The 24,001-nt window shown below is 38.0% G+C and overlaps 1 protein-coding gene across 27 annotated transcripts in view; it reads left to right on the top strand.

Annotated features, from left to right (window-relative positions):
* LOC111550582 (40S ribosomal protein S24-like) overlaps positions 1 to 24,001 on the top strand; it is a 54,940-nt gene that overhangs the window by 8,140 nt on the left and 22,799 nt on the right. For 10 of the 27 annotated variants that reach the window (XR_004229047.1, XR_004229060.1, XR_004229061.1 and 7 more), the window contains exons 2-4: positions 6,626 to 6,719; positions 22,321 to 22,532; positions 23,639 to 23,797. Coding sequence is in view for 2 of the 27 variants with exons in the window: in XM_023224102.2 (XP_023079870.1) it covers positions 23,735 to 23,805 (71 nt within the window). In the remaining 25 variants the exon portion in view is untranslated. Of the gene's footprint in view, positions 1 to 6,625; positions 6,720 to 22,320; positions 22,533 to 23,638; positions 23,918 to 24,001 lie in introns of all 27 variants that reach the window. The other 17 variants (XR_004229048.1, XR_004229053.1, XR_004229050.1 and 14 more) reach the window with 2 other exon arrangements.

The raw sequence follows: 24,001 nt of genomic DNA, 5'->3' as shown, positions 1-24,001 counted from the left end.
TGGAGGCAGGAAAATATTACATACCCACAGACACATAAATATACATACCAATCTAGAAAACTTGTCATTTTAATTCTAAAATCTCAGCCATAGGTCAGGCGTAACACAGAAATACATAACTCACCTGTTTCTATATAAAGGGCTCTTTTTGTTCCACTGAGTAGAAATTCTTGATTGAGTTCAAAATAGAGAAAAAATAGACAACAAACAAAAATAACAAACCCAATTTTCTGACATCTTTCTGACCTAACAGAGACACAATATCTGCAAACCATTTAATTCATTTACAGAGATTACCAAGTGACCACACACACACACACACACACAAATTCAGCACTAGAGATCAACTGCATACTCAATGAAAATTAAATTCCTACCATGCTACCAACAGACAAGAGTCTGGAACACTGAATTAGGAATAGGGCTCACCTTTAGGTCCTTGTATTGCCAGTCACAAATGGAGCAAAAAGGCTCCAAGTGTCGTTATTACCTGGGTGGAGCAGATGGAGATCTGAAGGCATGGTCCCATTTTGAGTCATGGCACCAATCCTGTCAAAGAAACAGACAAGTTAAAAGATTGCTTTTATTTAGGCTATTGCAATAGGGAAACCACTCTTATCTGAAGATGATGGGAATGGCTCAGCCTCTTAGGCAGTTTGGCTTTTATAGGGAGGGGTAAACACAAATGCAAATGATGTGGTTTAACACTGGTCAGTTTGCAAACTGCAGACGTCACAGTTTGCTAACTTTCCAAAACAGTTGGAGATGTTTTTCTCGGTAGTGGTTGTGGTTTTTCTTAGTAAGCTTCAGAGAGCAGAGTTATTATCTCAGCTAATCAGCTGTGAGACAAAGAACAGGATGTAGATTTTTTGCTTTGTCAGCAGGTTTTGTCAGCAGATGAAAGGGTACAGTTTGTGGTAGGTCTTGTCACATTTGACCAAAGATCTTCTAGAATAGTTTCACACAGAGATAACATCAAACAGGAAAACCAGAGACAGGAAGGAGGTTGTGGTCGTTCCCACCCCCGCCCCCCACCCCAAGTAAGGCTAAGAGGCTGAGGCATACCTCCTTGCAGCCTAGCTCACTTACTTGCATGTGATGCACTTCCTTCCCATGCCTGCCTGCCCCACCCCACCCCACCTTCTTACACATAGCCTTTCTTGCCCTGTGAACACCCATTTCTACACCTCTCTATTTGCACTCACGCTGACTCAATCAGTGTGTCACCTCATCCCTCCAAGGCTACTGTACTACCTTCCAAAATGGCCGCCTTCCTTCCACTCTTTTTTCTCACGATTTAGTTTCCACAGAGAAGCCAGAATGAACAAAAGTGAAAATCTGATTTTGTTACCAACCTCTTCAAAATTTTTCTGTCTCTCCCTATTGCCCTTCAAGGAAAGCCTATATTACATAGCACAACATTCAAGCCCTTCATGTTCCAGGTCACCCCCTTTTCTTGCCAGCCCTTAGCCAACTCTACATTCCAGCTCTGCGGAACCTCCAGCTGCTTTCCTACACTCCCTGTGCTTCTCCATGTCTAGGACTTTACTTGTGCCTTTCCTTTCACCTTCAATGCCCTCCCTCCAACTGGCTAAGTCCCAATGTATGTATATAAGAATTTAGAGGATACCTCTTCTGAATTTATCCCAGGCCCCAACTTCAGCCCCCAGCCTTCCCTACCACCTTGAAGCTGAGTCTGGTTGAAATTCCTCTATTCTCTACCCTTTCCAGTCACAACACTTACCACACTGTTTAACAAGTTCCTCCTTCTTTTTCTGTCTCTGCAGCTAGACCAGGAGCTCCCTACAGGTCAAGACCATGTGTTCTCTGTTGTTTTTTCATGGCAAGGGGAGACATAGGGTTGCAGTAGTGAGTGGGCATCTGTTCTCAGAAGGCAGTGCCTAGAGCACTATAAGTACTTAATAAACTCTTGTGAAATTAAAAAGTGGGTGAAGTCACCATATATGTTTAAAATTGTACAATACACTGGATTTACAGAACACATCTCAAATCCTGTAGAAACAAGACAAACTCACATAAAGCAATTAGCAAAAACTGAAGACTCTAGGATGTAGAATATGAAATAGAATGATTTATGTTAATCAATTGTGTTACATTTCATGAAACCTAATGAATGTTAGAACATGGTAACCAGCCACTCTGGGGGTCTGCATATTCATTTATTTCAGGATTGACTTTTTTAACTCAAACCCAGGAGAGAATTCCTCATTAAAAGCTAATTCTTGGGCCATCTTCTGAGCAAGCCACATACTGAAATCAGTTTTATTCCTTTTTAATTAACCAATGTGAACATCCTCTTTGCTTTCATGACTATGGGATGTATTCCTCAAAGTCACATCCACACTCACAAGTATATTGGCTCTCACACAGTACCCTAAGCATGCCCAAGACTTGATAGATACTGCCTGAATTGGTGACTTGCAGAACAGCTGTACACCACTTCTGGGATGGTTTATGATTTCCTTAATAGGAGTCTTGGTTTTCTTTATCCCAAATGTATTGTCTGCAATATCACTCAAGATTGTTAAGATCATAGTCACAATTTAAAAAACAAAAGTATGTATCCTTACTAACCATATTCATAAATATGAGTTACAAAGTGTAGAATAACTTCAGAAGAAGCATACCCCAGAACTACAGAGTAGTGCCATAGGTAAATTGCCTCTTATAGACGCTGTATCTCAGGAGAGGGCACTCAGAGGAGTAGGAAAGGTCTGAAGTGGAAACTGCATGGTTTAATTTGGGTTCCCCCAGAGGTAGACCCTGACACAGGATTATTGCAAATAGATTTGAAATGGGATCCCAAGAAACATCAGTAGGGGGCTGGAGAATGAGAGAGGCAAGAAAAAGAAGCTAAAGGGGAATGTCATTGTAGGAAACAAGGTCTCAGTCTCCAGGAGATGGAGCAGAACAGCCTCAGAGATGACTCACCTGAGCAGTAAGACATCTGAAATATTTAATTTAACAATTCCCATTAGCTATTAGTTGACAGCTGTCCTGAGGGTATTAATTGCCTGCATTTCAACTCACCTGACGTCAGGTCAAGCATATTATTATGGCAGAGGGAGCCCTTAGGTAGAAAGTCATGGGTTCTTGTAGCACAAAGAACACAGACTCTATTAAATTTCAGTTGAATCTAAGCTGTAGCATGTGTAATAAGCTGTCTCAGCTGATAGACAGGCAAAAAATAATTATGAATTTATTTAGCTTCATTAAGTTTCTGCAATACACCATCCAATAACTGGATTTCCAAATTCGTTCTCAGAATGTTCATTCACTCCTTTTCTACCTAAATGAGAACAATTACCTCAGGCGAATTAAATGTGCTGATTCTGTCCTTTAAACTTTTGCTCAATCCACATCCAATGCATGTTTCTTGTAGGTCCAGAAGCAGATCCTGATGCAGGGATTCCAGTATAAATGATACATTAATGATGTTCTCTTACAAGAAGGCAGGCAGGAAGCAGGAGAGGGAAGGGAAGAAGCCAAGCTGATGTGTGATTTCTCAGGAAGCTCCAACTGCAGCCTGTTCTGCGGAAGGCTCTGAAGTATAAAATATACCCTAGGGTGGTCATGACCTAAGACAAAGGAGCTGGGTTATTCTATTCCCAATAGACAATCAAGCATTGGAAACACTGCCCTGAAATACTCTAGGTGGGGCACATTAAGTTTGTCTCATCTGTCACAGATTCTTACATTTTCTGGTTAGTCACAATTTCTGGGAGAAAATTTATATACAGAAAAGTTAGTGGAATAAAGTAATCTGTTGTAGCATTTAGACCTGAGGCCATAAGTGATGGTCATCATCTCCCTTCTCTGACACTGTTTTAGATTCCTTGTGAAGCTTTGGCTAGTGCCTCTGTCAGTGTAGGTGACCTTCCTGGAGGGGCTATTAAAATCACCCTCCCTGAGGAGTCTAGGTCCCTAGTTACCACATTTTATCAAGCCATAGCATGATAATTCTAAGATTCAGTGCCTTCTTGTCCCCGTAACTCAAAGAAGTTACTGCTTTTGCCTCTCATCTGGCCTGAATCTCATTCTGCATTGTAATTCCTCCTTACAGAATTTTTATTGACCTTGGACAATGTAATTTGGTTGACTTGTGAGTGTATGTGTTGTCTTTTTGATGGGAACCTGGGCACCTGAACAGGGTTCTGCCTCTCCCTTCACGGGCTGCCTCCAGGGCCCGACACAGGTTGCTGTGCGTCCCCAGGCCTCAGGGAACTCACGTTGAATTAGCAACTGAATGGCTCACAGAATAGCATCTCTGCACCTTAGAACTACTTGTGATTTTTCTCATCATGAGTCTTGCTTCCAAGAGTTCTCTTATTGGTTGTCAGTGACATTCATTATCATTCAGGCCACAATCATCTTTAAAAAAAAAAAAAAAAAAAAAAAAAAATGACAGCTTTCAGAGGCTTAGCCATATTACATTTTAAAACCAGCCCTTAAAAGCATATATTTCTAGATGCTTTATTATTAATCCAAATTATGTGCAAATGAATGCCATAACTTTCCCCTACAAAGGACAGGGTTTTTTTTTTTTTTTAAGTTCTTTTTTTCTTTCTCTTTTGGCATTACTCAGACCTTGAAGTTGACAAACATACTTTGGGGATATTGGATATTTGTGGAGAAGGCATAGAAACATTTACATAAAGACGCAATTCAACCTATATTGAACACCTTTTGGGTGCCAGGAATTGCCCAAGGGACTTTATATAAACTGCATTGTCCAGAGGTTTTTTTCCTCTCTTTTTTTCTGAAGCACATACATTGGAATATTTTGAGGCATTTTATAGCCTCTTGTGGGAGCTTAAAGAGAAAGGAGGAAAACTCATGTCACTTTGTTTTGCAATTAATTACTTCTTCTGGGAAGACTTTGCCTTGTAATTGTAGTATTTATGTATTTATTATTTCTGATTGCTCCTGTCTTGTATTCTCTATTCAGAAGCAAAACTTTGATACAAAAATAGTACTAATCTTGACTATGTATCCCCAGGTATCTAATCTACTCTCCACAAATAGTATTGAGATGAAATAAAATGTTACTACTAATAGAGGTTAAAATCTATTGAATGCTTGCTGTAAACCAGGCACTCTGCACAGCCCTTTATACACATCATCTTATTTAATACTCACAGCAATTTTCAGAGGTAAGTACTACTATCGTCTCTGTTTCATAGATACAGAAATTAAGGCTCAGGGCAGCTGAACAACTCCCCAAGGATCATGCAGCTAGTAAGTAAAGAAATTGAGCTTATGCTACACAGAAGAAAAAAAGCCTTCCTCCTTGGTTCTCTCCTTGGAGATGGCAAAAGAAGTTGTATTCTCAGCCTGTGATCTTGCTAACCAAGAGATCACAAACTCTTTGGGTCTCAGTTTCTTTATTTATTGAATTGATACTCTAATGCCCACACTGCTATGCTCATCTATCTGTCCATCATTTGTCCATCTTCAAGCATTTAACTTTCACTGCTTTATATTTTGCTTATAGGAGTTACTGATAGCTCTCAAAGAACATAAAGTAGGTCACATTCATCTTGATACTTATTCTTGATACATCTTGATATACTCGGCCACTATGCTAAATGCTTTAAATATATTAAGTCATTTATTCCTCATGATACCATAAGAAAGGCATTCTTTTTATTCCCACTTATTTCAGACTTAAGGAGGTTATTTGACCCCAATCACAATTACATTAATGGTGTCAGATAGATTTGAACATAGATATCTGGCTCCAGAGTCCATGGTCTTAGTTACTGTGCTATACAAGAAAGCAACTTAATTTTCTTCTCAAATCCAGGTGCTGTTTCAGAAGAGATTTTCATATGTGTTTTTATCTCTTTTTCTCTTTACTCTTTAGCTCTTGTTTTTATTCCATGATCTGCATTTATTTTTGTGTAACTAGAGATGTGATTTTTCACTGCACATTACTTTTAAAATCCCAGATATGAAATCTCATATGGAAATTAATTTTAATTTACCATTGATTTTTTTCTTAGAAACAATATTGGAAGAGAAAAATTTTCCTCTAATTTTCAAGCTTTATGACTTTAAATGTCATGGGTAGCAAAAATGCCACTTTGGCATAATAATAATTTTGAGTAAAAAAATTGTGAAGATATAGATACCAAAAAAAAAAAAAAAAGAAGAAGAAGAAGAAGGAGAAGAAGAAGTGCTCTGCCTTCCACCTGTTTTCCTAAAATTAGGAAGTAAATTTGCAAAAATGCACCTCTTCACCTCTGTACCAGGAAAGACGAACGTTAATCACCTTTAGATAGAGACAACTTTAGATCCTTGTCAGCCTGGAGAAGGGATGGTACCAGAAGGGTCTGCAGAATAAACTTTACCAACTACACTTCGTCTACCACTAGTTTTTCATATATTTGCATTTCCACAATTTACTGTTCCTAGAGGTTAAAGGTCCCTTTCCTCTGTCTTGTCACTTCTCTAAAAATTTATTGTTCCTTTGCTATGTAAGTCCGAGTTCTAACCAAACCTTTAAGTTACATATCCCTGAGTTTCTCTCATGTACATATGAGATATACACATTAGTAAACTTCTGTTAGTTCTTTGCTCATTAATCTCTCTTTTGTTGCAGAGCTTCAACTGAGAATCTAGAAGAGAGTAGACAGAAAAGTATTTTTCCCTTCCCTCCAAATGCAAGGATAATCTTTCGTGAGTCCAGGAGGAAGGTAAGTAATATTAAAGATACAAGAAGATAAATAGCTTCAGACTTTGCCTTTTAGATTTTCAGAAAATAAGGGTTTAGATGAAAATCAACACAAATCTAGGATAAAGCAATTACGATGAGTGGTAGGTCTCAGATATGCTAATTTTGGTCTCTGCAGGTCATAGAAAACAGAATTAAGACATAGGGACTGAAAAAGATTGTTAAGTAAGTCCTTCATCTTTAAAAATGAGAAGTAACAAATAATTTAAGATTCAAACTAAGCAAAACATAATTTTGAAAAATGAACGCTATGACGAAAAAATCAACAGCAGTAAAGCGTCTAAAAAGAGAAAAAAGATTGGTCAGTTAAGCTATTCATTGTGAAAACTTTGAGGTGTAACCAAAGAATATCCAAAAGCATTTCTGCCATCAAAACATTACCCTTAAGATTAATATTAAGAAATAAAGGAAACAAAGCCTAAAATATAAACAGATTCATTTTTTAATGTGACTTTTATTATTTACTTAAAAATCTGCAGTCAGAAAACATAAAAAGAACATTCACTAACCAGAGCCAAGTGACTACTCTCCCACAAGTTCTTAACACTTTGCAGTAAATTGTTATAGAAATAACCAACATCTTACACACACACAAACACACACACACACACAGAGCAAACACATTCTTCCCAGCTTTCTTGAAATTGGTTTGGGATCCATTAGTGAGAGATGTTTTTGTAGCCACAAGTAAACAAATTTAGAAAAGAAAATAGAATAAAATAGCATTGAAGCATATGACCTCAAACTAGGGAAGCAATAATATACAAAGTAAAGATAGATGATGATGAATAGGTGAATCATAGATAGACGATAAACAGGTGGGTGGATGGATGGATAGATAGATAGATAGATACATACATACATACATACATACAAATATTTCAATTAGTGTGTATTCAAAAAAATTAATCACAATATTCACTCAGAATATTTAACTGTAGAAAGGTTATATTCCAAGGCCATCAACAGACCAATACAGGTCTGCAAATGTTTATCTCTGACAAGATGAGTACTGAAATTGAGAGTAAGTCTTTAGAAACTTTTATAGACATTTGGCAAAGAAATTTCAGGTCTGTTGAATCTAATGATAAAAAAAAGAGCTGCATTTTGTGCTTTTTAAATAATTTTTGTAGTAATTGATTTTTATTCTATTTTATGAAACAATCAGCATTAGAAATTTAAAAAAATAAAATTATCCTTTTCCCACAGGTAGTTTGAGGAGCTTGGAATAAAATTATATTTGGTCTTGGGGAAGCTAGGGATTCTTCTTTCTGTTGTGGTCATATAAAACATACATTTAACGGGCCTATCATTTTATTTTTGCGGAGATTGTAATTGCTCACTATCAATGTAAGATAAATTACAGGAGGGAGTGAACTGAGAGAAAGGAAAAAATACCTTCCTGTTTAGTAGTTACAAGTTAGAACTGTAGGCACAGTGTAACATTAGGAAATACAGCTGCTGGTACACCAGTAGTTTGCCCTTTTGTACAAATAGTCCCGAGGTTATTATTATTTTTTGTATCTATACAGTTTTTCAAAACTTTGTTGTGGACTTCATTCTGTGATTCACAGACATGACAAGATAACTTGTCCTATTAACTTCTGGGCTAAAGCTACCTTTCAGACTAAAGGACAAGGAAAATGTAAGCATCCCTTTTAGGTTTTGGGGAATTCGTGGTATCTGTGACATTAGCCTCGCTTTGTTTTTGGTGGCACTTTTCCTGTGCTGTGGTTTGCTGTCCATGTAGGGCAAAGCTGAGCTGGATGTATGTAAGCAAAAGGTGCCCAAGAGTATAAAGAATTAAAATCTTTATGCAAAAACAAAAGAAGATGTAAACCTCAAGCGTACCTCCACCCATTTACACTTCTTAGCTCCAAACCACAAAGAGAACTAAAAGGTACTTTCTCAGACTTGTTTTTTTTGTCACGTTTTCTGAGAAAAGTCATGGTTAACTCTTAAATGCACTGTCCTGGCCTTACTCTTAGATGTTGATCTTTTCAAAAAATTGATAACAGTTGACTGCTCTTAGAAAGCATCTACCTTGCCCCCCCAAACCATATCCCTGTTTCTTGGTCCACTGGTCCTATGACCAGCCTTGAACTATGGTACCTGTAATGTACAAAATCTTTGCAAATTGCCAGATGTCAAGGCTACTTCACGTTTAGACCAACCTTCATGCTAGCAACACATACTTTTTTTTTTTTTCCTCACCTCTATAACCTCTAAGAAGAAGTTTTTGTAAAATTAGGGCACAGTTCGTTTTGCTGCCAGGCAGTTGTCTCTCCAGAATTCCTTCACGTGGACTGTGTCTCTGGGTGAAATTAAATGCCGCAGATGACACTCACCTTGAAAAGGAACTCAGAATAGAAGTGATATTAACGTGTCCTCTAGGTGTTAAATAGAACAGCTGGAAAAGAGTTGAAATTATCATTGACTGAGCCCCATTTTTGAGCCCCATTTTCAGTTGATCTGGAGCCGGCGTGTCCATTAAGGTTGTTGGAAGGACCTAAGAACACCTGTAGCCAGATTTGCTAAAATTGACATCATCTGCTAACAGAGGGTAGGCCAAGAGGCTGCCTAGATTCCTGTTCCTCATAGAGTAGAAGTAATCTGCTAATTTTAAAACAGACAAACTTAAGAGAGAAAATATGAAGAGTCCTAAAACCCCAGGTTTCTTTGTTTTGTTTTGTTCTGTTTTTTGAGATGGAGCCTTGCTCTCTTACCCAGGCTGGAGTGCAGTGGCGCAATTTCTCCTCACTGCAACTTCTGCCTCCCGGGTTCAAGCAATTCTCCTGCTTCAGCCTCCCAAGTAGCTGGGACTACAGGCACCCACCACCATGCCCAGCTAATTTTTTTTTTTTTTTTTTTTTTTTTTGTATTTTTAGTAGAGACAGGGTTTCACCACATTGGCCAGGCTAGTCTCGAGCTCCTGACCTCAGGTGATCTGCCCTGTGCTGGATTTACAGGCATGAGCCACTGCAACTGACCCTAAAAACCCATATTAATGTTAATATTTTAAAAGATAAGGAAAATTAGATGAGTTACAGTTATCTTTCAAATGAGTTTAAAAGAGGAAGAGTTTAAAAGCATCTATTACACATAATAGATACATAAAAAGGGAAATCTAGGAATAGCAACAGTAAACTTGTCAGATAAAAAGGAAAATCCAACATGTGTCAGAAATAACCATTTATTGTGGACATCCTAGTGGTTTCTATTAAAAAAGATCTCCTCTAAATTTTAAAATAAAATACAATAAATTGTAGCCTACAAAGATATATTTACAAAGTAAAAACAAGCACACAATAAAAAGTAGTAGTATTAAATGAGTAATCACCCAGCAAAAAGAATATTAATTTATGCTATTACTATTACTAAGGAAATGCTAACACAATAAACTCACCGTCAAACTAAAATACATACTAAATAAATATTTAAAGCCATTAGAAGAGAGAAGGAAGACAACACCACAAAATCACAAATAAAACAATGAAAAGATAAAATAAAATAAATTTTTGATAAAATAGTAATATTAAGAGTGCTTTGGAAAAAAAATAGTGAAATTTATGCATTTGAATTTAAACAATTTATCAAACACTAAGAAATGTGTTAATAAAATTTTGAATAAAAAACTAAGAAACCCAGCAATTTACTTGTGTTTATATAACATTTGTTATTTTATTCAGTCTTCAATGATTTAAACCAGTGTCCAAATCTCCTAGGAAATTGAGACCTTCAGTGAGATGGAGGGTAGGTCCTGTTCATGTTTCAGTTACCTATATAATAAATGTTCTGTAAATGTTTTTGAATGAAAGAGAATGTTGAGAGAGTTCTAGGTTATAGGAAAAGAAAAAGAGATTTAAAACAATACAAAAAGTAAATAATTACTTAAAAATAAAACTACCTTACTTTGGCATATTTACTGGACAATTTTTCCAAACACTGAAAAAGAGATAGGGAAGATAAGAATGAAGTATTATTTTTTGAGAGATAAGTGCTAGGCACCATGCTCATAGCATTACATTAAAAGAGGAGAGAGAGAGAAAGACAGAGAGAGAGAGAGGTGAAAATTATAACAGAAGACACTGATTTATCAATGTTTGTGAGTAATAAAATTATGACACTAGAAAATAGGATAAAAGTAAATACTAAAACAAATTAAGCTCTTTTTGTTGTAGAATCTAAGGAAACCCCAAGCATTGCAGTTAAATTCTTAAATACTAGTGACAGCTACAGTGTGAAATGAATGGATTCCATTTCTGGCAGCAAAAACTGAGTACCTACAAATCAATGCATTAATAAAGAGATGTTTTTTAAACACACACATACCTCACCCTAAATGTACAAGAACACACCCATCAGTGGAGAGGCAAAGCCTCTATGAGATTGAAAAGGCTTTAAAATACCTACGTTATTCTAAGTAGCAACCCATGTCAGTGGTATAATTTCTGAGTGCTGTCAACCCCCATCCACACTCCATCTTAACTGCCACCACTAGATTGAATTATCCTAAAATAGAAACCTTATGATACATCCAAAGGTCTAAAACCTCTTCATCCCCCAAACTCCACCCTTGTCATAGCACAGAAAAGCTCAGATTCCAAAGTCATACAAGTGGCCCCATCCATTCTCGATGTATCTCTACTTACTTTTTAAGAAATTCATAATTATTAAGTTTTTTTATTATTTATGGCAGTAAGAACATTTACCATAGAACCTGTCCTTTAAACAAATTTGTAAGTGTATAGTATCATTAACCATAGGCATGATGTTGTATAGCCAATCTCTAGAACATATTTTTCTTGCATAATTGAAACTTCATGTATATTGAACAGTAACTCCCCATTTCATCCTCCTCCCAGCCCCTGGAAGCCATCTTTCCACTCTCTGCTTCTATGAGATTATTTTAGATATTCGTGTAAGTCAAATCATACTGTATCTTTCCTTCTGTGACTGGTTTATTTCACTTAGCAAAATGTCCTTCAGGTTCACCCATGTTTTTTCACTTACCTTTTATATTCATTTTCTGTTATCCTCAAAGTTGCTCATTTATTGACCTCCAATGTCTATGTCATAGGCTCCCCAACCCTGCACTTTTTTATTTATGTGTCTTTCCATGAAGCTTTTCTACATTTTTGCAATTTAGATTACTTATCCTTTCATCACAGGGCATTTAGTCTTGTATGCTGCCATTTATTGAAACTTTATACTTCATTTTTGACATTTCTTGTTGGCTTTGTTTATACTGCAATTTATAAGTCTGTATGTTTCTGTCTAAAGTTTCCAATTAGGTTAAACACATGTCTTACACCACATTTATATCTCCCATAGTATTTAGTACAATGTCTTACATGTAGTAATTGTGCAGTAAATATGGTTTAATCGATTGAATGGTTGTAAACTCCTTGAGGGAACATTTTATTTGGTTTACTATCCCCAAAGCCTGGGAAGTACTTGACATACAGTACATGCTCAGTAAATATTGTGTTGTGCGTGAGGAGAAATCGAAAGAGGAAATTAGATGATTCTGCTAAGACCATACATTGCTGAATACAGGGGTCAATTCTCAGTTCTCTTCTTACTTGACCTAAATGCTTTTGATCCAGCTGATGACTTCTTCCTACTAAAAATGCTTCCTTTGCTAGATTTCCAGCATATTCCTTGTCTTGGTTTTTCTCCTGTGTCACTGACTGTTCCTTCTCAGTCTAATTTGCCAACTTTTTGTCTTCTCCCAGTTGCTTTCTCTGCAATGTGTTAGGGGTCAGTCAGTCTTCTTCTCTTCTCATAACTACATTCACTCCCTAGGGGACCTCATTAGTTCATGACTTTAAAAATCCCACGTGTTGCTGACTCCCGTATTTACACCTTCAACCTGGATAGCTTTGCCAGCTCCAAAGCTATGGTGTCCTATTGCCTACTTGATGTTTCTACTGAGATGGCCAACACTGTTTCTAATGAATAGACCCCTGGTCTTCCTCCTTGAGCCTGCCCTCCAACAGTATCCTCCATCTCAGTTCAAAATGGAAACATCCTTTTCTAGTATCTCGAACATTATTGGCAATCTCATTCTCTTATGTCTCAGTCCATGAGGAAACACTGTTGTGCTCTACTTTCAAAATATTTACAGACAACAACACCTTCTCACCTCCCACCCCTCTACCTGTCCAACCTGAAACATAACCATTGTTTACCTGAATTGTTACCAAAGTATCCACAGTTTATTCCCTACATGGCAGCCAGAGGGGTCCTTTTAGAATGGAAGTCAGATCATGTCACTCCTCTTTCATAACCCCAGAACAGCTCTCTCTTTCACTCAAAGCAAAACTCAATGTTGTTACAAGAAAATATCCAATTGAACTTTGCAAGTCCTCTCTGACTTCATCTCCTGCTAATTTCCCTCTTGCTCACATTCCTCTAGCTACCATGTTCCCCTTTTCATTTATTTTAGTCATCTATTGCTCCATAATAAGCCACCCCAGAATTCAGTGGCTTAAAATGATTTGTTATGTTCTCTATTGGGTCTGTGGATTGACTGACTTCAACTTGGACGTTTGTGCTTTAAGACTTCTTGTGTGGTTACAGTCCAGTGTCAGCTAAGTCTCAAGTCATCTGAAGGACCCATGGGCTGACGTCCACAGTAGCTTGCTCACTCCAGTGACTGACAGTTGATGCTGAGAGCTGAGCTGGGATTGTGGACCGGAGTACCTACATGCCTCTGGCCATGGCCTTTCCACATGCCTTGGGCTTCTCATAGCATAGAAGCTATGGCATTCAGTGTTCTGAGGGTCAGAGTCCCAAGAGCAAGTGTTACAGGAGGCAAGAAGTAGAAGTTACCGAGCCAGTTAAAGACTATGCTTGGAACTGGCCCATCAACACTTCTACCATATTCTACTGGTTAAAGCAGTTACCAGACCTGCCAGAATTTGAGGGCATGGAGTAATAAACTCCACTTCCTCATGGTAACATGGCAAGGTTACATTGCAAAGGAGCACGTGGGATAGAAGATACTATCAGGGAGGTCTTTGGAAACTACAGTCCGTCATCCTATTCTTTAAACACAACAGCCACACTCTCACCTCAGTGCTTGCACTAGCCTTTCCCTCTGCCTAGAATGCTTTTCTCTTGATATAAGTATGTTTTGCTTCCTCACAGCTTTCCAGTCTTTGCTCTCTCACTTACTTCAACTCTGCTATCATGTCACCTTCTCGATGAACTCTTCCTGGACCACTCTACTGAACATGACACATAAACAGTCTCCTTGGTGACCAAGGGCTTACCATTACCATGAACTTTGGCTTGACTGAACTTCAGTCAGACTTCTCCCCTCCCTGCAGGCCCCTACGTTTTGACTTGCCCTCAAGTTTAAATAAGCACTAAGCACCTCAGGTGCAGAATATCCTCCTCAACACTCATTCCGAGAATCAGCCAACCACAAAGAAAAAAAATTTCTCTGCTGAAGCAACCTGATTTTGCCACCTTCTTACCCTGCCCTCTTGCCTTTTTCCCCAACAAACTTCCCTGCCAGTTTTATCTCTCCCCCTCTCTGAAAGATATGTCCCCTTCTGTTTGATTTTGAGACACTTGAGATTTCTGAGATGGAAGCGTTCTCCCTGCTGTTTAAGTTTCCATTTACCTACGTCTGCATTGATTTTGATTGAACACCTAGTACTCTCAATGCTGTTTACCCTACCCCCGTTTTTCACATTACACATTACCTTTTACATACTAAACGTCATCTCTATTTAACTTCAACTATTTATTATGTTTATTGTCTCTCGCCTTCCATTAAGATATACACTGCCTGACAGCAGGATGCCTTTCTGTTTCATCTACTGAATTCCCATCACCTACTACAAACATGATAAGTGCTCAAAAAGCCCTTGTGAATCAAATGGATAAACTTATTCTTACCTGTGATGTGATAAGAGCAGGTTTCGTCTAATACATAGATACAGAATAAAGAAATATTTGTTACTGGTTCTGCCAGGATCTCATTCTCCACTCCAGTTAACTGAATCTCTGACATGTTCCTTGAGCTTGTTTTAAATTCTTGTTTTAATCATCTAACTCCTGTAATACTGTCCTGTTCTTTTTAGCCCTTCCTAACTTCCTTTCCTCTGCCCTTCAACTCAGCTCAGAAACTGGAGCCTCGTGATTTGTGGACAGTTGTCCCTGATGCTGTTAACTCACAGGCTTTTCAATCATTTCCTCTGAGTAGATTCCAGTGCTTTTCTGTTGAACTCAGATCCCAGCTGTACCAGCCACCTGTCTAGCCCTTCCCTATCAGATCCCAGGTAATACCAGCCATCTGTCCACCCCAGCTTTCCCTCCTTCCTTGGACAGGTACCATTCCTGTTTCTGACACCTCCAATCATCCATGTCCTACTTTAGTGAACAAAGTGCCTTATAACCACATCCTAGACAGAAGAAAAGAAGTATCATTGCTTCATGATCATGCATAGGTAATATTTGTGGAGTGAATTTGTGTCAAAAAGATCTGGAGGCACAGTGGTTTAACATTCTAAGTTATTTCCCTATTCCAAGGACTTCAGCAAAGGGAGGGGAAAGAATCAAAAGTTTTATGATGATCATAATGAGTTTCAGGTCATGACCACATAATTCACCTTGTTATTACACACTTCTGATCCTTTAAGTAAAATACCAGAGCCCCAGTAAAACGAATGAGATACCAGTGCCTACGGATTTCACCCAAGCATCGCTAATTAAGGGTTATCTTCAAATGCATTCAAGCTACATAAGTCTCTTGAGTTTGCATAATTGAGCTGGAAATCAGTTGAAGGAAATTTATGAGATTTTTAGCCCAGGAGAGAAAGCAAGAAAGTTGGAAAACTCAAAACCATGGGGAAACAAAACACACACACACAAAAAAACTTCCTTCACGTTGAAAAATGAAGGTTTCGTTTCTGACAATTTTTTTGATGTAAAAAAAAAAAAAAAAAAGATGTATAAAAGATGTATCTTTTATATCCTCTTTGTCTTGTTTTCCAATTTTTAGACCTCCAAATGAGGTAGAGGGTGAAGGAAAGAGCCTGAGAATCCAAGTCCTAAGTCTTGGGTTATACCTTCCCCTATTCAATATCTGAGTCTCATATGTGAAATATAAATAAAAATTACTGTATCCACTCCATGGGGTTATAATGTGGATTAAACAAGAGGATGAATTGAAAATACCACAAGTCCTCAATGTCATCCACAGGTTCTTGAAAACTGTGACTTTAAGTGAAAGGATTTATAACAAAATAGGTTCACTGATACAAGCAAAGTTAAGTTCCTACAGCATATTGTTGGTCACAGAAACATCACCAAACTTCTAAACAAAAACCAAAGCACTTCTAATGGTAAACATTGAAACAAATGTGAGCACCCTCTCGCTCTCTCTGTCTCGTATATATTTTATAAAATATATGAAAATTATTTTACATATATAATCTTCCATATATATGAAAAATCTTTCTCATATATATACATAAAATCTTTCATATATATATATATATATGAAAGATTAACAAAAACAGGATAATTATTTACCCGATTATTTCAGTTCAGGGTCATGGGTAGCTGGAGCCTATCCCAGCACTTGTGACCTGGACATAGAAGTTCATGGCGGGGGGAGGGATTGCATTGGGAGTTATACCTGATGTAAATGACGAGTTGATGGGTGCTGACGAGTTGATGGGTGCTGACGTGTTGATGGGTGCAGCACACCAACATGGCACAAGTATACATATGTAACAAACCTGCACGTTATGCACATGTACCCTAGAACTTAAAGTATAATAAAGAAAAAAAAAAAAAAAAAAAGGTCATGGTGGCCTGCAACCTTGTTTGGAATTAGAATATGGAGCTGATCACATTGTTGGCCTCAAGGGAACCTCGGATAGCCTTGCGAGTGAGGAGGCAACAATGAAAGTGGAAAGTTGGGGCTCTAGAAAGCTCAAGGCTCTCTATTAGAACAAAGAGAGCAGAGGGATGAGATGTTATGAATTAAATAGGATGGAGATATGATGGTAACTTAGACAGCATGGCCTGTTGTATTTCAAAGAACAAAGAGCCTTCTAAACCTTTGCATAGAAACAAATCATAGGGTTTAAGCAGCAAGGGTTTTTTTTCTCTGTATAATAAGTATACAAAGGTTATACAATTGACAACACAATCTCTATAAAAAGCTTTTTTAGCCACTCCCATCTTCAGTCTCTTCTATGAACTGTCTACATTATTTGCCCATTTATTTTTTACAAAATTTCCTTAATTTTTTCCATTTAAAAAATTTGAGTTGTCATTTAATTTTACATGTAACTTTGCCTGACCTTTAGCTATGTTTTGAGCAACTTGAGCACTGGAAATTTGTTTATTTTGTAACCTCCAGAGTATGGAGGATTATTATTTTCCCTAAAATCGTAGCACTTGTGATTTTAAATTCTATCCACTGGATGAATCAATACAAGTGAATAGAAGATAGAATAATACCTCATCTACAAGAATTCACTGCACTAGCAGTCTTATCTATTAGAAATATGTGAAAGAATCAATGAGTAAGAAAAAAAAGCTTTCAAATAACCAAAATAAATGTTACTAAATCATTTTTGCCATCTTAAATGAGTATTAAATAAGTAAAGGCAAAACCTAAGATGATTACATCTAGGAATTATTTTATAATATGACACAGGAATTAAGTAGAGCATCAATAACCTTTGACCAAGTGAAATAGGCGTTTTTAAAGATAACATAAACTTGTATTATTTTTTCATCCAAACCCTAGCAGCCTAATCCCCTCTCCTTGCTATAGAGAGAAGCCATTCTCAGATAACAAGAGCTGAAGCAAAGTAATTTTTGCAGAGTATACTTTGAAGGAGGGAAAAAGGTCCTTTAAATTTCAGCATTTTTATGGATGAATGCAATAGGCAATAGAAACAAAAATAGCTTTTGTAAAAGTGCAATAAATGAAAGCTGTTCATAATTGGTGTTCTGTAAGGAATTACAAATGAAGAATTTGAGAAGTCTCTGGAGTTACACTTTCCACACAGATACAAGGTAGTGACTTATCTGAAACAGAATTATTTGGCACACCTGGCATGGACAAGCATGAACCACAGAAGAGATTCAGCAAAATGTGTAAAATCAGACATGAATTAGTAAGAACATCTAATCAAGCACAAGAGAGCAGTATTACCCAGAATACGTTACTAAAGTACTCACTGTCACCTGAGTGGGCAAAGACGGGAGGCATCGACCTGTTAGAGCTTTATCAGGATATCATTTTACTGTGAGATGATGACATTGTGCTTAAGTGAACCAATTAGGAAGTCATTCACAGTTGATCTTATGTATTAAATTAGTCATTTGTAACTAGTTCTTTATGTTATCTTTAAAAAACATCAAGTAAAAAGCACTGTTCAGATATTGTTAGAAAGAGGTTTTATATAGCAATTGCAGGTACAACTTAGTTGCTCAAAATGACGGAAGCTCACAAATGGCAAAAAAGATGATTTAATAATTTTTTCTTCAAAATGTATAAACAGAAATAAATCACAATTAGATAGGCAAAGAAAAGTTACATTAAAAACCTAAAAGATGGTCCTGGCAAAAATAAAATAAGCACACTTTGGAAATTAAAAAAATATGCATTTTAAAACCTAAACTTCCAGAATCCACCTGGTTATGTCAATATTAGCAACTTAAATAAGATTAAATTAAAAAGTAATATTTTGGGTATGGCTGCAACAGAGTATGGGTGTTACCTAGACTGTTCTTCCTCCCTTCACAAAGGTAAACAACTATGAAACGGAACCAAATAGGTGAAGCGCTTTTTGGAGGAGGACTGCAATGCTAGCAAAAAAGCAAACACATGTAGTGAGATCAATGTTTTCTCAACTTTCTGCGGTAGGGAACTTTCAGGGATCTGCATGTTACAAGGAGATGGAGCCTAAGGAAAGCATGGCAGTGTTGCTGAGCTGGGGTGGCAGAGATTAAAGTTGAGGGCTGCGAATGCAAACTGGAATTTGCAGGGCAGATTAACAAAGAGAAGGGCACTATTCAAACACGCGTCCTCAGAATGATGAATGGGGAAATCTCAGTGGATCCTTGGCCCAGAGCTGAGTTGTACATATATAGAGCCAGTCTCTTCGCGAGCTCGCAGGAAATGCCACAGTGCTTACCAACTGTATTTCTGAGTACAAAGAAAATACATTAGAATTCAATAACTAAAAACATAAAATATGCAAATATTTAGAAATTAAACAACACACTTCCAAATAGCACATAGGTTGAAAAAGAAATCACAAAGGACATTAAAATATTTGAAACAATCATAGTAAAAACACAGCAAATAAAAAAAAATATTCACAGCTAAGGCAGTGCTAGAGGAAATTTTACAACTTTATAAAAATAAAACACTAAGAGTGGTTCATGTTTCCACCTTCAAAGGTTGGAAAAAGAAGTGCAAAGTAATGTTACAAGGAGATGGAGCCTAAGGAAAGCACGGCAGTGCTTACTTTCCAAAGTACTTACTTACTTTCCAAAGTAAATAGAAGGAAGAAAATAATCAATATGAAAAACTACATCAATAAAATAGTATACAAACATTTTAGAAAGTAAGAAAGTCAAAAGCAGAATTTTTTAAAAAACACCAAATATTTTCAGAGCTCATCTTATGCACCACGCTTTCTGCCATGTGTTGATTACACAGATTAAGATATTGTAGTCCATCTGCTCCTGTCCCCAGGTTCACCATATTTGAACGTTCAGTCATGTATTTCACAAAATGATTTCAACATAATGCATCTGAGAGTTCATCTCTCCAGCAGTGCCTGGAACACAGTAGAAGCTCAATAAATATGTGTTGAATGGATGAATAAGCTTTTTCCTTTAACACATGGGGAAGGCCACAGAGAGGAAGGGACTTTCCCTGAGGTCACTGATGTCTTACTTGGTACAGCCTGGATTCTGTCTTCCATACCAGACAACATTCTCTGCCTTAGCCAACTCAGACTTTAGTCTCAACTCTCTTATGCCATTAGAGAGCCTTAATAACTAGTTCTGTGTTTAAATTGCCTGGCAGCCCATCTTGGAAAGGCATTTCGTTAGCATTCCTGTTTGTGTAATGCCAGCTTGCCAGCTAAGGAGCCCACTGAGAGATCAGCCAGGGGACAGTGAGTGAGCACACAGACTCACGTTGGAACTTGCAGCTCCGCTTAGCACAGGGGAGCTGAACTGTATTGACTCAGACCAGAAAAGCCACCTTTCTCAAGCTCTCCCCCGCCCAGCATTGTTCCTGTTGCCTGATTGCACCTGGTCAATCAAATTTTCTTGGGGCAGAGCCCAAGTATAATTGAGACAACAGGACCATTTCCTACTAGTGGAGAACTAAGCCTTTGCAATGGGAAATAGAGGGAAAAAGCAACCAATATTGCCATAAGCCAACACAGATTAAGAGTAAGACACCCTCAATTTTTAGCAACTCAGATTAGAAGGGAGGCAGAAACAGCTATAGCTACTGGGGAAATGGGAGGATGCCTAGGAAGGAAGTGGTTATAGGGGCTGGCACTTGAAAAGGCATAGCATGTGCCATCTCCAAAATAAATAAAAATAATAGAAATTACTTATATAGCATGTACTATATGTCAGGAACTATTATAAACACTTTGTAAAATAAATATAAATTATTTAATCTTCACAGCAACCATACAACATAAATACTGTAATAGCCCCCACTTTACAGATGGCAAAACTAAGTCAGAGACAGGTTAAGTAAGTCACTTAAATTCACAGAGCTAATAAGTGATGGAATCCCGGCGGTCCGGTTTCAAAGTCAAAGCTTTTACCGATCCCTCAACTCCATACTACATGAAGAATTGATTTTACTATGAACATGGGCTCCTAGTTAGATAGGTAGACAAGCTCTGGAATTCTCCTCCAGAGGTCAAAAACTTACAAAATAACAAGAACTCTGCAGCTTAAGCCTTACAGACAGCTAAGCAATTGATAAGACCAGTTGTGTCTACTCCTTCCTTCTCCATTCATTCACTATTAATCATTTGACCAATTAGAGTTTGTACTCTGAAGAAATGGCAAACAGTTTTTTGAAAGTGAATCACAAATTTTGATTTGCCAACTACCATAATCTCATTTCACACAGAATGGAGACTATCTGGGATTCAGAGAGGGCAAGCAGATGTTTAGATAGTAGCTGTCTGTGAGTAGACAACACGATCTGTGCCAGCCATGCTACGCTGTCCCTGCTCTTATGGAGATTCCGGTCTAAAAGGAAAGACCAATATTAATTACCGAATCCATTAGCAAATGCTACCTGCAAAGCAAGTGAGGTACCCTGAAGGAAAGGAAGACTGGGACTCACAGCGGAAGGTGAGCTGGCCCTGGGACAGCAGAAGGGCTTGCCTTGAGAAACGCTTGGGTTGAGAGCTGAAAGATGAAAAGGCTTTTTTTCAGGTGGCACAAGAGAGATGAGAAGAGAATTCTAGGCAGAATAAACAGCACTTGCAAAGCCAAGAGAGAACAGGCTCTGAAGCCTCCTGGTATGCCCAGCCCCAAGGCAGGGAGCAGGGTATGGAATGAGTTGAGGCTGGAATGGGAAGGAGAGGCAGGCCATGCAGCAACTGACAGAGTCATGATCTCTGTGCAAAGAGCACTGGGGAGCCATGGAAGGACATAGGCAGAACAGTGGCATTAAGTAAGAAATACCCAATGCATCCAATAGGCGACTAGACTAATACTCAAACTCAGATCCTTTGCCCTTCTTTCCCCCAATCTCCAACCTCACTGCATTTTGCCAGCCCAGGAAGTTTAGCCAGTAGAGGTCATCACCAAGCCATGCAGATCACAGAACCTCAGGGTTGGCAGGGACTTGGCTATCTTGGAGACACATCCACTAGATAAGCACTCCTGTGTCCTCTCTGAATCCCAGCCCATTCCCAGTCTGTGTGAAACTAGACATCTGGACTCAGCATATGCTTAATAGCTGGGTCATCTCTAGCAAATTAAATCACTTCTGTGGGCCTCCCTTTCTACACCTGCACTACGGCAGTGCTAGCGTCAATTGGCTATTAAGATAATGTAGGTCATGTTTTCAGCACCATATCCAATCTTTAGTAGATGTCCAAAGAGTGATGATTTAATCTGAATTCAGACATTCATCTTGAGCTATATCTTTCTCCCAACTCAGCTGTGACAGTTCCAAGACGTCATTCTGCATATCAGACAGATCTTATCATTAAGTCTAGTAGTCCACTAAATAATTATGCATGTTATAGTAGCCCATAGCTAATGCAGAAATAAAAAAAAATCATAAACTTACACACAGTGGAGAAAGGAAGAAGTGAAGAAATCTCATCTTTCTGGTATAATTTTCCATTGTTTTATTCCTTGGAAAATAGCCAGCATAATTTTGCATGGTGTTCAAAAAATGAATGTCACTTCACAAAAAGACAATGAGTTCAATATTTCTGTTGAAAATAAACATTTGAAAACAGTATCTATTTTTATATTTATGTATATTTATTCATCTATTCAATTTATAATTTCAGGCTCATTCCACACTAAGTGTTCTGAATCAAAAAGATGAACAAAATACAGTGCCATTCTTCAAGGACTTCACAGTCTACAGGAAAGGGATATAGTTAAACAAATAACTACAGAATTGGAAATTGGAGCTGATGTGATTAGAAGGGTTTTGAACAAGGGGCATCACTGTGACTCTCTCTGCTTTTGCAAACTTCAGGAAAACCTTTATGCACAGGTGAGTTCCACATGAGGCTAATTTGAAGCTTGTGTTCTGATTTTGCCAATTAAGATAAGAAGGAAACATATTGATAGCAAGAAGAATAGCCTGTGCAAGAAAATGAAGGCCCAAGAAGGATGTGTTTTCTCAGAAGCCTGGAAAGGCATCTCCTTCTCAACCTCCAGGGAAATCAAAATAGACATTCAGTGAGGGGTCCTGAGCATTTTCAGATACAATGAAAGTTCTAAATTACTGGAATTAGATATGTTAAATCAAGACTATCATAACAACCTGACTTCAAGTCTTATTTGCTGAAAGTGCAAAGTAGAAGAAATGACCATTCTGTGTGTGCGGCACCCTTGTGATCTCACAAGGACGATGCTTAATGACATATGGAAACCCGTTGGGTAATTGAATAGTCTGAGGCTAGTTGCATCTGACTGTGTTATTCTAATGTGATGGGTTGAGATGTGCAATGGATAGGAGAAAACAGATTTCTAGAATTGCAATGGGTGACTGTTTGCTCTGACCTTCATTGAATTTGAACATGGGGAACAGGATGCAGTGGGGCACAAGTTGACAGCCAGTGCGTGAGGAGTGGGGCAGACTAATTTGTCAGTCTGGCTCACAAAGGTGTCTTGTATTCATTTCAGAACAAATCCAGCAGTTGTGATTCTGCCTCTTCCTCCAAGTAAAGGCTTATCTTCTTCTTCCCAGGCTAAATGCATCTGCAGAGCCCTTCAGCTCAACATCATTATTTATATGAAACTTTGATATAATTCCTTGTAAAAACACAAATATTCTCATTTGCTCCTCACAATTGTGAATGGTTATTATCCCTTATCCAACCTCATTTTGCAGATGAAGAAATCAAACTCCAGAGAAACTGAGCAGCCTACTGGTTACAAAGTGATGGAATCATGACTCATGTCCATGTCATTCTACTTGCAAATGCAGTGTCCTGCTGGACTCTGCTCTCACATTTTAGTTGGGAGAGGCCTAGGAGAACTGTTTGTGCCTTTAGGCAGACACGCAGATCCTGAGGTGGCCCAAGCTAATGAGAGCAAATATTAAGAAAATGGAGATGGTTAGACTTAATGACTATTATCATTTTCACTTTACAGTTGAAAATACAGAATCTCAGAGTGAAGCCCTAACTTCCCACAGCAGATGGGGTCTATGAGGAGGAAGAAGTGGATGCATGGACCAGTCCTGTTTCGATGACAAGTCTCATGGTGCTACTGTGCCTCCATGAGCTCCTGATGCCCAGAAGCTGGTATCCTGTGAGTGGGTAGGCTAATGATGATACCAACTAACCATGCAGGGATTTACACTGATGTTGAGGCCCATTCACACATCAGTACAGCTCCATAGGTTGTAGGACATTTTCCAGGCTGGAGCAAGTAAGTTATTGCTTTCAGTAAATCCCCTCTCTCCTTCCTTTCCTTTTATCTCAGATTTGCAATGATGGAGTGGGTTAAGTTTTA

This window comes from Piliocolobus tephrosceles, chromosome 7 (genome assembly GCF_002776525.5).
Source record: "Piliocolobus tephrosceles isolate RC106 chromosome 7, ASM277652v3, whole genome shotgun sequence".
Taxonomy (NCBI): Eukaryota; Metazoa; Chordata; class Mammalia; order Primates; family Cercopithecidae; genus Piliocolobus; species Piliocolobus tephrosceles.
The sequence above is the reverse complement of the archived record's forward strand: the minus strand, read 5'-3'. Positions and strand labels throughout refer to the sequence as shown.